The sequence below is a fragment of the Thermobia domestica genome, chromosome 11, assembly GCF_964235325.1.
Source record: "Thermobia domestica chromosome 11, izTheDome1.hap1.1, whole genome shotgun sequence".
Taxonomy (NCBI): Eukaryota; Metazoa; Arthropoda; class Insecta; order Zygentoma; family Lepismatidae; genus Thermobia; species Thermobia domestica.
In genome coordinates, this window is record NC_137464.1 from 146375970 (window position 1) to 146394603 (window position 18634).

Sequence of the window (18634 nt, forward strand, 5' to 3'; positions counted from 1 at the left end):
ACTATTCGGTTCAAAATTTCTTGTCGTCGCGAATTTTGTCGAGGAATTTGAAGCTTAAAATATACGAAACGATAATCATGTTTGTTGTTCTGTATGGTTGCGAAACATGGTCACTCACTCTGAAGGAAGAACATAGACTGAAAGTATTTGAGAACAAGATCCTGAGACGAATATTCGGACCCAAGAGGAACGGGAATGGTGAATGGCGGAAACTACATAACGAGGAACTACATAATTTATATTGTTTACCCAACATTGTTAGGGTCATCAAGTCTAGGAGGCTTAGGTGGGCGGGTCATGTAACTAGAATGGAAGAAAGTAGAAACGCTTTCATACTCTTAACTGGAAGACCAACCGGAAAACCTCCATTAGGAAGACCTAGGTGCAGATGGGAGGAAAATATTAAGATGGATCTCGCAGAGGTTGGAATACAAAGTAGAAACTGGATGCGGTTAGCTAAAGATAGAAGTCAGTGGAGAGCTTTTGTGAACGCGGCATTGAACCTCCGGGTTCCATAGGCCATAGGGTTAGTTAGTAAGAACAAATTAGAACAAATCGAGCACAAACGATTTAAAGTAGTTTCTTACATGAACGGATGATTTCAAGCTGGGGGGAGGGGCAGGACGACGTTGTTCTAGCCCCACCACAATTATTTTTCTTTATTTTTTCCGAAAGGGTTAAAGAACAATCTTCATTCTGTAGAACAAATTACAACAAATCGAGCACAAACGATTTAAGCTACTTTAAGCGATTTAAGCTAAACCAATGATTTCAAGGTTGTGGAGGGGCTATGACGTCGTTGTTCTAGCCCCACCACAATTATTTTTCTAATTTTTTCCGAAACGGTTGAAGAACAATCATTCTGTAGAACAAATTAGAGCAAATCGAACACAAACGATTTAAGCTACTTTCTTACATAAACCGATGACTAAGGTTGTGGAATGGCCAGGACGACGTCGTTCTATTCCCACCACAATTGATTGTCAATTTACTTGAAGAGTGTAACAGAACAAATTCTGTTACTTTGGAACAATTTAGAACAAGTGTAGCACAAACGAAGTAATGTGTTTTCCTTGCTTGTGGCGGATGTGTGTATGTGTGTGTGGGGGGGGGGGATAGGACGACACAGATCGTCGTGTACATACATGCTTTCTTTTTATACTCTTTCCTTTTTCATTTTACACTTCCCACTTTTCTCTAACTTTTTGCCTTGTTTAACTTGCTTTTCAGCCCTCTTTTCCTGTCTGAACTTCTTTCCGAATTTTGATCTTTTCCTGACTTTGACGTGTTCCCCAATTGTCTTTTCTTCCCAATTGTGTCCTGTATTTTATTCAATTTTGTTTCTGAATCACAAAAATCTCCGTGTGAGGTACACATAGGACATTTTTGCATATTTAGCAAACATGAATAGCGAGCTGGGGCACCCATCTATTTGTCCGATAATGGTCCCAAGGCCAGACAAAAAATGGTTAGATTAAAGACGGAGTTCGGCAGTGGCTGTGATTGTGGGTGCCTTGTGTCTAGTTGTGCCCCGTGAGGAAGAAGGTTAAGTGGGCCTCGCTATACACTTACACTACACTTACACTTTCTGTTACATTTACACGTAAATATATTCCCTTCTTGTTTCTACGCTTTCTTTCTTCATTTTACACTTCCCACTTACCCTTAATTTTTTGCCCTGTTCATCTTGGCTTTTCGCCGTCTTTCCCTGTCTGAACTTCTTTCCCGATTGTGACCTTTCCCTGACTTTGACTCTTTTCTTGACTTGTGTCAATTCTTCCCGATTGTGTCCCGTATTTTATTCTATTTTGCTTTTGAATCATAAATCCTCTGTTTGAGGTACACATTTGACCATTTAGCGTTTATAGCACATATGACTAGTGAGCTGGTGCACCTACCTATTTGACTGATAAGAGTCATAAGACAAGACAAATTAAAGACAGTGTTGCCAATTTAGCGACTTTGTCGCTAGAGCTAACGACTTTTGGAAGTGTCTAACGACAAAAATTTTTATTTAGCGCCTAGCGACAAATCTAGCAACATTTAGGAATTTAAATATTTTGTTCTATATTTATATTAAAGTTTCCAAAATTTTGCAGTTGTGATACTAATAATTACTTTTACACACTCGGTTGCACTACTGCTATGAGCGACTTGTATTCATCGCTGCTATGAAGATTATGCCCTTCTTCACTGCGGTTCGGAAATCTGGGAATTTCCCGTATCTAACTAGTTGCGTAATAGCTGGTAACCTCTTGCATTGCACAGTGCTTACAGTGGCAGTGACGTTGGAGAACGTTTTGCTTTTCTAGTTCAGTGTAGTGCGTGTGATTTATGAATTAATTTGACTGCGGTTGTTCTTAATATAAATTATACAGAAATTTCGTGGGGTAAGTTCGGTGAATTGTTCCAATACGAAAGCAACATGAATTTCCCAACCCCTCTAGAAAATATAATCGTACTCTATAAGAAGGAATGGGAAAAAGTGATCCAAAATTTTAAGTATTTCTTGCAAACTTTTAACGCTATATTTATTAATTTTGTATTCTTGAAAGCGCATAGTGCAGTGGTTTTGTCAAGATGGTCATTTTTTAAAGAAAAAATACTCTAGTCTTCCATTGTACATGAAAAATATTTAAATTATTTTAATTCCTTTGTAAAATTATATAGCGACTTTTTTTAGCGACTTGGCAGGAGGCGTTTAGCGACTTCTAGCGACTTTAGAGTACTAAACTAGCGACATTTCACACTGGCGAGTTGGCAACAAGACTTCCAGAAAGTTTTCTGTGCATTTTACAAACTTTAGGCCGAGTAACTGCATAAACACAGCGTTGCCAGGTCTCCTGATATTCCAGGAGATTTCCTGGTTTTTCAAGTTATCTCCTGGTCTACTGATTTTTCTTTAAAAAATGTTAAAAACTCCTGGTTTTGCGTATCATCTAAAAACACTTAGAAAATGTAGTCTTCAGAAACCAAAAGGAGTTCTTATCTACAGATAAAATGTGCTTTGCAGCAAAAGTGTCCCTATTCATGGCATCAAGAAATCTCCCAAATTATGGACTGCAAGATTTTTAACTCAGGTGTCTTGAATTATATATTGAAGCAGTACATCAAATTCGAGAGAGATATGAGCTCCTCCGTGGCTAAGCACGCGTGGAAGGACCGGGTTCAATTCCCGGTGGGACCTTATATGGTTCGGATTCCACGTTAATCAGTAGGTCTACGTTTCATATAGCCTCGCTGTTTAACGGGACGTTAAACTCAACTCAACTCAACTCGAGAGAGAGAGAGAGAGATATACGCTTCATGATCCCGTCATGAAACATTAAGAGATGATTAGCCCATCAAACGAGATAGAGAAATCGGCACAATCAATTGCTCCGCTCGTAGCTGACTTTCCTAATGTTATAGAATAGAGTAAATTGCAACACGTAGACACAGAATGGCGGTTATTGCGAAACAGATTTGTAAACTGAAAATGATGTTTCTGTTCAAGATTTTTGGATGCTTGTCAGGAGTGTCATTTCAGATTTTGCTTAGGGCGATAAGACCCTTTGATATAAGTAAAATTTCGCACATTTCAATTATTCACTACTATTCTATTGATAAAATCAATATAAATATCCAACTCAGGGAGGGCCGTTGCGCCTCCCCGTCCTCACTAAATGATGCCTCTGATACTTGTTAGTAAATAATAATAATAATAATAATAATAATAATAATAATAATAATAATAATAATAATAATAATAATAATAATAATAATAATAATAATAATAATAAAAGAAGTAGATAGCCTATACAGTTAATATTTCCGAATATATCCACATTTGTTATGTCTTTGCTCTGTCTTCCTCAAGTGTTACTGTAGAGAAAAGTATTTTCAATCGTAAATTTGATGAAGGCGAAACAGATAGACTTGATACCCAAACTTTGCAAGGAGTGCTGCACACAAGAACGCTCACTACTAACAGCTCATGCTAAGCTCCCCTGTGAATCCGTCTCTGACCAGCAAGGTCAATGTTGACATGTACGCAGATAAAGATGATTAGACTTTTGTTGGTAGGTATAATCATTGATGGGTTCACTGTTTGCCTTGTAAAAAAAATAATCATCCTAATTAACATCTTTAGATTTTAAGTTGCATCTCCTGGATTTTTCCTGGATTTTGGATAAAAATTTTCCTGATATTTGGAAAAATTGGTTGGCAACACTGCATAAACATGCTGGTGTAGTTTTGGTGCGCAAACGTTTTGGAAGATTTACAGGTAAAATTGAGTACTTTGCATGAAAAGACATATTTATAAGGGTTATAGTTAAGGAGCCGTACTTCCCATTTAGGGAAGGACGAGAAACGCCACACTTTCAGGAATTATTCATTGACTATCTAGGATGTTAAAAAGTAGGTAATAGACTGAGTTCTTGCCCTTGTACTGAGAGTGTTTAGGTAGTGCAACAGTAAGATGTATCCTCGTGCACGCGAGAGGAGAAGTAGCTGTTCTTAATTATTACCCATATTAGTTCATAATGAATCGGAATTGCATGTGGTAAGGAAGCTTTAGTATAAGTAGTAGTAGTTAGTAGCAAAAGTAGTAGTAGTACTAGTAGTAGGAACGGGTTAGAAGCCCCGCAGGGGTTGGTTGGGTTCTGTTCTCGATATAAGTAGTATTAGTGACTCCTTCAGTTCCGGTGACAAAGAAATGGAGGAAGCGGGCTATATACAAGCCAGCAACAAATGTCGGCAGACGACAGAATTAAATACAAAGTAATACAGCTGTAATTAGGTTTTCAACTGTATCGTTACTATTGTAATTATTACAAGTGCGTTACGATAGATAAAATAAATGAGTGCATATGGAAGATGGCTCGGTCACGTCAATGTTCCGTTAAGGGGGTCCAGTGTCTTTGACACAACTTCTTTCTATTGATTTACATTTGATTACATAATATAACGTTATATTAGGTTAGGTTAGGTTAGCTTAGCTTAGGTTACCTGAAGGGGGTCCAGTGTAGTTTTGGACCCCGTTAACGGAACATGGACCGTTATTTCAACCGGTGCTGTATTTTTGTACAGTGTACAGAAGTTATATTTTATGTTTACAAAGTGAAGCGTTACTAGTATGAAATAATGAAAAATGCTATTGAAACTAGTATCATTAACCCAAAACGCACTTCTGTTCATGATCCTTGGTTATGCGTATACCGACCATTTATGACGTGCGGTCGCGCGGTTCCACAAATTTCACCGTACGCTGACTTCGTTACATAGCATTCCTGCTTGTAAGTGGCCACCTAGCACAGGTTAGGGTGACTCTTCACTTTGGGCAAGGCAGTGATATGCTGTCACTGTTATTATTATTCACAGGTTCTCACTGATTCTTTGTAGTTCCTTATTCACGTAGATATTCGTCGCTAATGTCGTTGCCGTTCCTGAGCGAGCGTCAGTGAGTGAAGGCGGGTTAGAGCCCCGCAGGGCACGTTGTTTTCTGTCTTTCGTTCTTGGGAACTGTAACTGTAACTGTGGGAACCGATTCAGATGAATCGGTTATTGTCACTGCGTTGCCTAAAGTGAAGACTTGCCTAGGTTAGTTTGTGTTTTTCCCCTGTAGTTTTTATGCTATACAGTCGTAAGCCGTGTTTATACTTAAATCGTAAAAAAATTAATATTTAGCAAATACTTCTGGTAAGCCCTTGAATTTTTATCTGTGCTCTGTGAAATATTTTCATGTCGCTCAACGCAATAAAAAGGAAATGAATGGAAGTGTGTTTTTTTTTCAACAATTATTTCGAGTGGTGCGCCAAAAGTAAACCTGCACGCCGATATTTTAGCCAAGTACAATGTCAAAACAACAAACCAACCTATGCCGGTTGGCCACTAGAAAGCACGAATACTATCAAACCCCCTTGGGCAAGATTGAAGGAAGATTTCGTCCATCGGGAGCAGATGCGACAGTGGGTGTGCGTTAGGTTTTGCTTTCTTAAGGCTGTGTCCAACCCTCGGAATGCGTTGGGATTTCCCTATATAATAACATAGCGTATTTCCTTCCAAAATATTATGAAAACTATTTACTTTAAACATTTCAAAATTCGTCCAAATGTTTGTTAGTATCAATATTGCAGTTTTACTTTTTCTTCCTAGGATAATATTAGAGCGCGCTAATTAAAAATTAATTTTCTTCCATTTAAAAGCTGTGTAAGATAATGGCTGCATTTTGCAACAGCGCAGAACAGCAGATAGGAGGCTAAGCAGGTAGGTTTCTTTCATTCTCTGTCCCCCGCTAGGTCACGTGCGCGAACTTTGGGTTGTCTCCGGAGATGATGAAACCAATGGAATGCAGATTGACAGCAGATAAGAGCAAAGTCTGTTTTCTCTTTCTTCATAGATATTCAAGATTCCATTGATTCTACATAAACATCTCCACGAATAGTTACCTGTATGGGCCTATTGGAGCTAACGACGTAAGAGTTTCAGAAAATCAGTATGTTTCTTTCAAGTGAGGCAAGTGTTCATTTATAAAAGTGGTTTTGAACTGCATAATGTAGAGTAAACTAGCTTATTTGTCGCATCAACTGACAAGGGTTTACACAGAGATCGGAAAGGATTTATGCTGTTGTGATGTGTAGCGAGCTGCAAAATAATTAATATATGTGTAAGAAGAAAACGACCGAGAACTGCTTTTCGATATATCATATCGTTTATGCTCTATGAACATCAATATTGAAACCGGAAATAGTAGTAAATTTCTACCAGTTCCTGTTTTCAATAGAAATATAGGATTGGAGATGGTACATTTTCTAGAGACGTTGAATAAATTCCCTAAAACCGCTTATCGCTAGGTAATATAGTTTTTCATTTATGGCCCGTAAGTGGTCCATCTCTATTACTTCCAATTTATATAGAAGATTGACAGAGGAGATGGAACCTATTCTTAGGACGCTAAATGGATTCCAGAAGACCCTTCTCGATATCTCTTGCCGCTTTTGGTGTGATACCTGTTAACGGACATAGCTGTTCTATTAGGCTTTCGAAACCTTTGCATAGAATAGTGTAGAAGTTTAATAAACCCAGGTAAAAGAAATAATATTCATCAAACCTATTTTCGCGCAGATTAAAAATATGGGAATTTCAAAGATTCTTTTACATAAATTATTATGCCCTATAGAATATATGTATAATTCTGTAAATCAAGTTTTCAGTCAAAATCAGGTGAAAAATATTTCACTTGCTTACCTTTGGAATATTACTATCGGATCCAAATGATCTAGACCCTCAGAAATATTGTAATAATTATTTATTTATATATTTATTTTGTATATGCCTATTACTGTTATGCACACGTATGAAATGCCATGATTTGTTCTTTCATCTTCCCAAATATTTCTTTTAAAGTTTTATTTTTTAAAGTTATATTCCTTATTTTGGAAAGCAAAATTTTGATCATAATGGTTTTAGTTTTGCGATTCCTCTGACGTGTCTCCGTTCTTCACCACTCAAGAATCAGGATTTAGGATCAAAAATAGTAGAAATAAGAAAAGAGGGAAAGCGCACGCTGTTTGACAAGAAGGCTTGTTACAAAATACAACTAAAAAGATATATAGATAGATAAGATTATCTCATTTCTGACAGCAGCCAGTCTTGCCTTTCGAACCTTTTGTTCTTCCGACAATATCATCAGGTTCTCAACGAACATAACTTCGAAGATATGCACTCTCTGCATTTTTAGATAGACGATCTTATCTCATTTTGTAACTTGTTTCCCTCCCCTACCAACTTTTTGAAGATCACTGAGGAACAATGGTGTGAATGGATCAGGTATCTGCACCTCCACGAACAGGAAAAGAAATCCTGCTTATATGCTTCCCAACGCTGTCATATTTATTTGTAAAAAGTAATATTAGTGAACTATAAGGGCTAAATTAAAAATAAAAAAGTGAACATGTAGTATTGGGGTAGGCTAACATCTGGAGAAATTATGAAGTACATAAGGCAAATAGTTTTCATAATATTTTGGAAAGAAGTTCACCATGTTATTATATAGGGATTGATGATCTCAGCTGAAAACGTTAGACACGGCCTTAACACATCACTGCAATTATTTACCATTATCTTTACCGTTTGTGCAATTCCGATACTGGCTTCAGGAAACAATTGACCACTGTCTCGTTTATCGTAGAGGACTTTAATAAGTATTCAGATAAATAACCGTCCATGTTTTCACTTTTTCGACAACTCAATGATTTGGAGAAAATGCTGTTGGTTTGTCCCCCAAATCAGTTTGTAGTGACTCTAGCTTACGTAGTAGTCATTACAGTTCGTTATTTGTAAGTTTGACGAGTATAAATACAATATGGACGTATGGTATAAAAACTATAGGCATAAAATACGAACCAACTTGTGTTAGGTGGCCACTAAAAAGCACGGATGGTATGTAACAGACTTACGGCACGTGCGTAACAACGAGGGAAGAGCCGCGTCAGCGATACTGGGTGTACGCATAAACGTGGTCGTTAAACGACGGCTCACTATTAAGTCATAATTCCGGCTCTGGAGCCGTCGATCGATTTGGGGAAGACACTAAATGCTATCCATGCTTTTCACTGCCGACTCTTGCCAATGACATTTCACATTATCAACAAAACGTTCACATTTGAATATGTAACTGTTTTTTTATTTCGTTATTTTCCATGCATTTCTACGTATGCCAAACTTTGTTCAATTCCAGTAATCCTTGCGCCTGCAGAAGACGGAAAAATTCTTCTGGTTCTTCACACGTTCTTATAAAACGCAAAATTGAAATGTCATATCTGTCACATGGAACTGCCATCTTTCAATTTCCCCATTATACCCTAATGCTTGACGTCAGCATAACTCTACTCAGAATAATATTGGGCAGGGAGCTGAGCGGGGCAGTTGCCCCGGGCGCTGATAGCAAGAGGGTGCCGAACGAGCAAAAAGAAAGGAAAACTTGGAAATGAGTAAATGATGTGTCGCCCCGGAAAAGTATTGGCGCCCTATTAAATCAATAATCTTTAGTTTTACAAAGAAATCGACGTGATAAAAAAAGATTTTGCTCACTTCGCTCGCAACCCAAACGTTTCCAACAAGAGTGACAAGTTTTACTTATTATTAAAAGTTGATCTGTTATTGCCGATGTGATATACAAGGTGCCGAGTAGTGAGTTATACTATACGCATAAGCGTTTTGAATATCAGAAACGGTCAGAGTTTGAAATATGTGTTCGCCGTTTTGATGGTGATGAGTTTGCTTAGTTAATCACGCTTTTCTACCTAATCAGATTAATCACGACAGTGAGAATGAAGGTATGAAAGTAAGAGGAATAAGGAGAGACACGCAAGCTGCTGTTAGTGCGGGAATATTAAAAATGAAGGTAAACAAATGGAATAGGCCTAATAACATTTTCGAACTAGAACCAGTTGAAGAATAGGGGCTTAAGTGGACAGAACTTAACCCAACGAGTTTCGCCGTTTTCGAAGATTTATCACTACCAGGACTTCTTTTGAAATGCTTCCCATTGTAAGGAATTTATTGGGATCATTTCTCCATCAACTATTTGTATTGCCAGGTATTTTTTATCTATCTACATAAAGGGTGAACAAGAAGTTGGTAGGCTGGACAAAATATAAGGATTGAAAAATGTATTTTTGAAATATATTTCAGAACGGATAGTACATGAGAATGACGATTCCATACAAAACTATTTAAATAAGGTTGGCGTTCTGGATGGCTTTATACCCAATTCCCCGCAACTTATGTGTCCTCCTCCGCATCGGGTCGAGTCCTGTAGTTCGCCAACTTCTTGGCTGAGAGTTTCAAGATTTTTGGTTCTGGGGACGTTCACATAAGGCCCAAAATGCGTCTATGGCCCGCGCTTAAGTCACATTAGGCGGGTTCTTTGCTTTCTCAACGAAGGGAATGCCCTCACGACGAAGAAACTTGACGACATTCTTGGCGTAGTGCGACATCCGGCCAAAACAAATAGTCTCTTCGGCGCGGCGCCTGGATGAGAAAGGAATCGATCTCTTCTTCAAAAATTCTGAGAGGTACACGTTGACGTTGATGGTGTCTTCAGATATAAAAGGCTCCAAGACTGTCCCTTTGCTGTCTATTAATTTCCACATCAATATATTCTTGAAGAACTTGCACCGCCTCTTCGTTTTTTCGTCGTATCATAACGCAGCTGGATCCGAGGCATGGGATTACCTCCATCCTGGAACTTCATCTGGCTCCCAAGGCACATAGATCTCGCCTTCCACCACGAGGACTTTGCGCAGGGATTTTTGGTAAACGTAACTGAACCTGACTTCGCACGCTTATCCTGATCGTTGATGTACCTGGGTGCAGTTTTCTTTAGGTATGCCTTACTTCCCAACCTTTTCTGCTTTACAAATTACAGAGTTGACTGCTTCAACTTATGTGCAGCACGAATTCCTTTGAAACAACTTCAGCACTTGTTCCATCATCTTCGGTCCTGATTTTGCGGCTGTACGACCAGTTTGTTAGCGGTAACTCTCTGTTGGGTAGCCTCGAACCTGAAGATCACTCGGAGTATCGTGTATTTTGGGACACCTATGTCGCGAAAATAAAGCAGTGTTTTGAACTTATTTTTACTTGCTTCATTTTCGTAACATGAAATGATGTGTTTTGTCACTACTTCTTTCTGCTTTCGTCACATCATGAATACTGAAGTTTCAAACGGACAATTGTGGCCTAGAAGTAGAGAGAAGCACCGAGCATCTGCTTGTGCTGGCAGTTTGGTCAAGTGGCATGCCTGTTTCATTATGCACATACGGCTTTGCAGTCTACAAATTTCTTGTTTACGCTTTATATACAAAACTTATACACATATTATATATATATATATATATATATATATATATATATATATATATGGGGGGGATTAGTGTAATTTGAATACGTTAATTAATAATAAGTAACCTTAAATTCCAAACTTTTATTCATTAAGAAATTACGTAATTACTATAATTTCAAACATATGTAGTAGTCCAACTATATTTTGGATTTTAAATACAAACATTAAACATATTCTTCACCTCCCTCGATGAATATTGAGAAATTCGCAAAGAAAGCTACTTCTGAATTTCCGTTATATTTCACAAAATATTCTTTACCGTACAAGAATCAAAATTAAAATTCTATTTGTGTTGGTCACATACAGAATAACATTACAAAAGTTTACTGTTTTTTCTGGAAATAATGCTATCATTCATTTTGAACATTGTAAGAAACAAATTTCTAATGTATTGAAATTTCATTCCTAATCGATAGTTTGAAACGTTGTAAATAGTTGTAAATTTCCCGGCGTTGCCGGGCGCCGAACTCACTAGTTACAGCTCTGCACATATCAAAATACCACATTAAACTTGTTCAGTTATCATGAATCTCGAGGAAAAGCAGCAATTCACAATTTATTTCCAGTAGTTTTACGCATTTTTCATATTTATGGATTTACTATTCGGAATTTAACCCGGAACAAATTTCTGGAAGCGGCAGAGTTAAATGCTAAGCAGTATAGCTGTATTCTATATTTACAAGTGTAGCGTTACTAATGTAACGTTACAAGTGCTTTACAACGGTTAAAATAAGTGAGGGCATATGAAGTATGGCATTATTAATTTTATTTTCCGGCGGCGGAGGATTACTGCTCGTCAAAGCCAGTGTGAAACCATTACAAGTGCTATAAGAATTCGTACCACGGCGAAAAACCCACGCGTTTTCACTACTTTTGCATTCGCAAATACCACCTTCGCTGATGCACCTACTTCCTTCAGACGTGCTACTGGGCCATTCAGCTTCGTTCTGCCCTGACTCGGTTAAATAATATTTTTCTAGTGCCCACGTAACCTAGGATAGTTTGTGCTTTTTGCACTATAGTTTTTATGGCATATGTCTGGACGCTATCTTTACGTACGCAAATCACAATAGCGTTTTATTTTTCACCAATTACTTCTTGTAGCCTCGTTAAACTTCATCTGTGCTAGGTGGAGTATTGTCATATGACCCAGCGCTAATCTTTTGGAGGCTAGTAAGAAGAAAATTATTGAAAGAATTATATTTTTTCAACAATTATTTTGAATGGTGTTCCCAAACTTGACCTGCACGCATTTTCTCCTATCTAGTTTTAAGAAGGCGTGTAGATAAGAGGCTCTGTGGCTTTTCGGTTCAAATTTGATCACAATTTGTTTCTGAGGTCCTAAATAGTGTTTACAGAAAATTTCAGCCCACGGAAACTTCAAAACCTCGAAAATTAGGTTGGAATTTACCATCCATGGGCAAGATAGATAAAATGACCCGGGGCTTTTCGCTTCAATTTTGATCAGAATATATTTCTGATATCCAAAAATTTCAAATAGAGTTATCAGAAAATTTCAGACCACGGAAACCTCAAAAAGTTGCTCAAATTTCGATGGGACTTATCCTCTGTGGGCAGGGTAGATAAAAGGGTCCGCAAATTTTTAGTTCAAATCTGGTCACAATGTGATCCTGAGGTCCAAAATTATTTTTTCAGAAAATTTCAGGCTGCGGAAACGTCAAAAAGTTGCGCAAAATTTCGATAGGATTTGTTCTGTGTGGGCAGGGTAGGGTAAACCCATGTCAGGTGGTCCAGGAAAGGAATAAATCGTTGATGACAATTTTTGAAACTGATTTTTGATGTGCATGTTCTTAGTTCAAAACAACCATTATTTTAATTCTAGTGACTAGGTTTCGAGTGGCAGCCATATTTATTTTCGAAGACGTTCAATTTGGTGATGATGTAAGGGGATACCGAATCTGAAGTATCTCAGTAACTGGTTGTTCTAACGATGTGGAACAAAAACCAACATTGTCAGAAATTGTAACCCACAAGATTTTGTATTAGCCAATATCATCCATAAAGTATAGCAGGGTGAAAAGTAGGTCATTAACGTTAAAAGTTCCGAGTTGAGGAGACGACTTTTGCAAGAAGGTGAGCTTTTCTTGATGAAGAGTTTCATATAGAAGTGTTCATTCACCAAGTTTGTGAACTCTTAGACTTGTGCCCCTTTTTTAAAATAGAAATTAAGTATTCAGAAATGTGAAAAAAGTGCGTACTTCACAGGTGTATATATATATCTGGTAGGGACCTGATAAAAATATAGAATTCCTCCCCATAACAGGTCTGAATGATCTTATATACCAAAAGTTAGGAGTTTCAGATTTGACTATAAGTACCTTTATTATTAATACGAAGTTACACCTACAAATAAGCATAGACAGAAGTATGGATAACCGAAAGTTTACTGTATAGACATCGTACACCAATAGGCAGTGGATGAATAACTTACAAAGGGGTTAAGAGTGGACTGGAGCATAATTCAGTTTCTGCATTCTAGCTTTCTTGTTCTTTTGTAGCTGTCAAACAGCGCTCTGTGGCGAAAGGCAGAAACTCCAGGTATATGGAATGTCGCTTCGCTGCCTCTCCCCGCCCCTTCTTGAACGCAGCAGGGGTGCCCTTGCAGGAGGAGGAGTATTTACTAGGATATCTACTAATCTTTCTTCAGGGAGTGAGCAGGAAGCTTCTTACACTGCGATGATGCGAAATAAAAAAAAAATTTAAAAAAAAAAAGAAAAAACTTGAGCTCGCTCTGGAAAGATGGCATGTATTTTTTCCTGTCTTCGATTTGAACACAGAAAAGAATACGTATTTGTTTCGTTTTGCCGATTTTCGTTTTGCATAAAATTGAAAATCACTATGTTTGTGACTCTAAATCTCCTGAACGGCCCGACCGATCTCGATCAAATTTGAAACATGGATGAGGTTCGCGGCTGAGCTTGTTATAGGCTATTCACTTTGATTGTAGAACTGAGGTGTGATGGAGGGGGAAGGGGTATAGAAAAATAAATGAAACTTCATAACTCCTGAACCACTAGACCGAGCTTGATCACATTTTAACATAGATGAGGTTCAGACCTGGAATCATTTTATGATTTAAATGTGACGGAATAACTTAGGGATGGAGAAGGAGGAGGAGATATATAAAAATCAATTTGTATAAGACTGGGAGTGATTATTTTTGTAAGTTATTCACTCTTGAACTATCCAAGCGATCTCAAACAAATTTTCAAAATATATGAGGTTCAGATCTGAAAACATATTTGTAATTTCACTTTAACGGTAGATCCTTGGGGAGGGGGATGTATAAATAAAAACTAATAAAACCTAATTACTTTTGAAGCACCCAACCAATTTCGATCAAATTTTCAACAAATAGGAGGGTCGCGCCTTGGGTGTCTTTTAGTTTCACTTTGAGTCAACCTAGGGGAGGGGGAGATATATGTAAAAAAAAAAAAAATAAAAATGACTGATTTTGTGATTTCATCACTCTTGAACCAACCGACCGATCTCAATCATATTTGCAACATACATGAATTTAGGGGCAGGGATTACTTTATGCTATTCACTTTGATGATGTAACATTGGGGAGGGGGAAGGGGAGAGAAATTTAAAAATAATCAAAAATGACCGATATTAGTGTTGAATCCGTAGTTTTCGGCGTCGATGAGAGAAACAGTGACACTTCTGATGCTGTTTCAATCCAAGTTCAGCCCTGATAGTTGGGGTCGGGGACGGTATAACGTAGGGAAGGGGGATGAACATTTATATAATGATGGAAAATAACTAATAGTAGTGTCGTCGAATTCATAGTTTTATGAGTAGCTGAGATTAATAGTGACAATTCTGATGCCGTGTGCTGCAGCACGGAGGAGGGGGAGGCGGAACTATATATAATAATGATCAAAAGTGACCAATGTTAGTGCCTAATCCATAGTTTTCGGGATCATTCAGATGAACAGTGACATTTGCGATCCGGTTTAAATCCGAAATCAGTCCCGCCACTTGGGGAGGGAGAGAAAGAGATATATAAAAATGATCGAAAATGGCCACTATCACTGTCAATTTATAGTTTTCTGGGTCGCTTAGATGAGCAGTGATACTTTCGATCCCATTTAAATTCAAATTCAACCCTAAAACTTGGGGGAAGGGGAGGAAGATATATTTAAAAATATTCGAAAATACCGATATTAGTGCTAAATCCACATTGTTTGGGGTCGCTGAGATGGACTGTGACACTACCGATGCCATGGGCCGCAACATGGGGAGGGGGAAATATATATATATGGGATGGATTTAAACAGCATCAGAAGTGGCATATATATATATATATATATATATATGCTCGAAAATGACTGATATTAGTGTTGAATCTATAGTTCTTGGGGCCCGATGGCAGAGCTTTCTTTGTCTTTCTGCGATAAGCTTTTGTAAGTCAGAAATTTTCTGCAGGAATTATAAAATAAAAAAAAATCAAGATGATACTATCATGGTTTTAGTACAGTGTTACATGAAGCATGGTAAAAAGTTTTTACCGGTATCCCTAGTTCGAGTTACAATCTGTAAAGTCACGTCATTTGAAAGAGTTTTGCTAAAAGAAGCAGATTTAAAATATTTATGATAGTATACACCGTATTTTGTAAAGAGAGCAGCTTTTATGTATTTATTTATTTATTTATTTTTTTTTAAACTTGACTTGATGGGGGTCCATTTAGAATAATGTATGTAAGCATGTCTGTTGTTCACGTATTATCACAAAGTCCATCCTTTTCTGCTGGCCTTTCCTCCATCGCATTAGTAACCAATGAACCGCAGCTTTTGCGTATGGTCTCAGACATTGGTACACTCTAATTGAACATCATTAGCTTTACTGCAACATAGTATTTGTCTCGGATATCTCCGGAATCAGTTCCAGCAGGAAAAACGCTTGTAATTGTTAAAATAGGCTTTACGCGTCGTAAAAAACAGTTCAATTTATATTTATGCGAGTTGTCCGTGCATTTAAGACATCTACACATAGAAGGCTGTGAAGTGCAGTCTGCACTCAGTATTTTTTTTATATTTTAATATGAAAATTATCCTATTTGCATATCTGTATTTAAATTTTTATTTTTCTTTATTATGTAATCACAGAACAAGTTTAATGTAATAGGTTAATTTTGTATAAATTAAATATAAAATATTATTCTTGGGAATTATTCCGAATAAAATTGAAACTTGAACGCGATTCCCTACGACAAGAGCGGTTAATCTCGCTATTTCTTCAAAATCTCTGTATACAGCCCTTCATGCGAATTCGGCGGAAGGGGGAGCAGGGTTTTGGTGCAGAAGAAAATCATGTCCTTACCGCACATTGGAAAATTTTAATATTATTGTACAATAAATATTGATGTCAGGTATATTACCGTATAGGGACTCCATACCTTATAGCTAGTATATTATTCTATTTTTCATTTTTTATGCTACTTGTATGTGTCAACAGTCTGCTAACAGAGCAGACACACACACATATATACGCTGAGAGAGCGGAGTTTTTTTGTTGTTGATCTAGATAACAGGATAGGCAGAAGGGATTTGGACGAACCAGCCTTTTTTTCTTTTATGTAGTTATTATTTTTAATATTGTTTTAATTTATATAGTAAAACTTAACAGTGTTTGATATTATCATGGTCAAGGAAAAGAAAGAGAATAGGAACATAAATTGAAGTATGTTACATATCCATACAAACTTGAAAGTGTTTGCTTTATTTATTTTTTTTAAAATATACCACATCAGAAACCAAATTCGTTAACAGAGCCTGAAGGACAGTGACCATCGAAAGCGAGGGTGGAATCTGGCTGTGGAGCGGTTCTGGACAAATTCTTTGGAAGAAGGGGAGAAAAAAACGGTTGGAGTGGACATGAGAGGCGGAGCACTTCTCTTGTTTTGAACTTTAAAAAAAAAAAAAAAAAGTAGGGATTCTGGAGAATAAGAGCATTCGAAGGGGAGAAGTGCTTGAGCCAGAGAATGGTGAACACAGTAAGATAATTCGTGTGAAAAAAATATAAAACAGTATGTGTTCTGAAATATTAAATTGCCGCTTCCGCAAGTTAAAAACGATAAACAAAATCGAAATACGGCGAACCAGTGCTATTTTTTTTCACAAGTTCAGTGTGTATTATCGGAGTTAATTGAAGATTTTTTTTTTTTTTTTTTTTTTTTTTTTTTTTTTAAAGTGCTCAACTTTGCTTGCAGTTGGAAGACAAACGCCTACCAGACATTTTCAGGGCAATGCAGCTCCCTTGGTTTTTGGGGAGAATAATGTGTTGCTTCACATAACACATCTTCGGCGGATCACACATAGTGAAAAAAAAAAAAAATAGTTAACATAAAAGAGAACGAAGCTGTTAGTTCATCATAGACAATTAAAAGTTCTAAGAAACATCTTGTACCAGATAGACGGTGTTTGCAAAGGACTAAGAAGGGACTATAATCCTGACTTTAAAAATATATGTGGTTTTTAGTGAACTTGGACTTGTCCTTTTGCGGAACAGTGACATAAAATATTAAGATTGTGTGCACATCCTAGTTAATCGAACTATGTACTAAAATCGCTTAACAAACTAATATCAACCTCAACTAGATAAACATTTTATTAAGTAAAACTTCTCTAGCTATGTATATATAAATATATGCATAGACATATACAAGGTCGGTAATTATCCCTGTGCACAGTGGGAAAGTAAAATGAAATATGTTCAAGTGATCCAGAAAGAATTATACCATTTTTTTTTAAATCTTCAATTATTGCTATTAAATCATATCAAAAAGCAAATGGCTGGTTCATATCTGAATTGTCCCAAGGTTCTGGAACTGGTGAGTACACTGATTTTTAGATGTACCATTTCCTGTTTTCTTTTTTTCAGCTGAAAATTGTATGAAGGACTTCTCAGTGTTTCCCGTATGTATTGTCACTTCCTAACGGGGCACAGGAAGTAAAATTAGAACCCAAGTATTGACACAGGAGCTATATAGTAAGGGAGATACTAAAAAAAAAGTAAATAAATAAATAAAGATTTTGCACCATTTCGGTATCATTGGCAGTATAGTATAGTCTTTTTCTTTTCAACTTTGTTAAAATTTTATATGACCATTAACGCTAGTCTCTTGCTTCTGATGATCTAATATCAACTTCATAGCTCCTGCATTCTATTTTTTATCTGATTCTCAAAGGTCAGTACTCAGCCCTGTATTCAATGAAGAAAATATAATCATTGTATTAATTAATTGAGTATTGTGTAGTGGTGGCTCTGAAGGACATCCCACTAACACAATAAAGTAGTAGGCTAGGTGCAATGTTCTACTCAAGTGAATCCTCTTTAGGGGCTTTTCACATACAGTTTGGCCCTTTACTGCCATAGGATCATTCACAAAAATTTGGCGCCCAGCGTGGGGCAATTCAGTAGTCACAAGCTTTTACTTGTTTGACTAGTTGAAAATAAGACAACATACGGAAACACTTTTCGGTCAGTAGTTTACGGATTTTGTGTGGTTAAGTCCCTTTTAAGAAATATAATTCCCAGAATAATATCAGTTTCAGTGTGTTTGAAATTGTATTGTATTTATGTGTGTTAGAGTTTTAGTAAAATTAGTATATCAGACATCATAGTGTTTGGGGGGGAGAATACTTTTATTTTCAAGTAGCACTAACGTAAATGGTCAGAACGCGACTGCAGATACAGAAAATGGAACAAGAGTTAAG

The 18634-nt window shown here is 37.1% G+C and overlaps 1 protein-coding gene and 1 long non-coding RNA gene across 6 annotated transcripts in view; both read left to right on the forward strand.

The window, feature by feature from the left end:
* The first annotated feature begins 4119 nt into the window (after positions 1-4119).
* Positions 4120-18634, forward strand: part of Mrm2 (Mitochondrial rRNA methyltransferase 2) — a 211229-nt gene continuing 196714 nt past the window's right edge. The window contains exon 1 of one of the 4 annotated variants that reach the window (XM_081731192.1): positions 4120-4267. Coding sequence is in view for 2 of the 4 variants with exons in the window: in XM_081731190.1 (XP_081587316.1) it covers positions 4527-4546 (20 nt within the window). In the remaining 2 variants the exon portion in view is untranslated. Of the gene's footprint in view, positions 4406-4434; positions 4547-18634 lie in introns of those variants that run through there. The other 3 variants (XM_081731193.1, XM_081731191.1, XM_081731190.1) reach the window with 3 other exon arrangements.
* Positions 5828-18634, forward strand: part of LOC145664479 (uncharacterized) — a 32160-nt gene continuing 19353 nt past the window's right edge. The window contains exon 1 of one of the 2 annotated variants that reach the window (XR_014127447.1): positions 5828-9583. This is a non-coding gene — a long non-coding RNA (uncharacterized LOC145664479). The remainder of the gene's footprint in view (positions 9584-18634) is intronic. The other variant, XR_014127448.1, reaches the window with a different exon arrangement.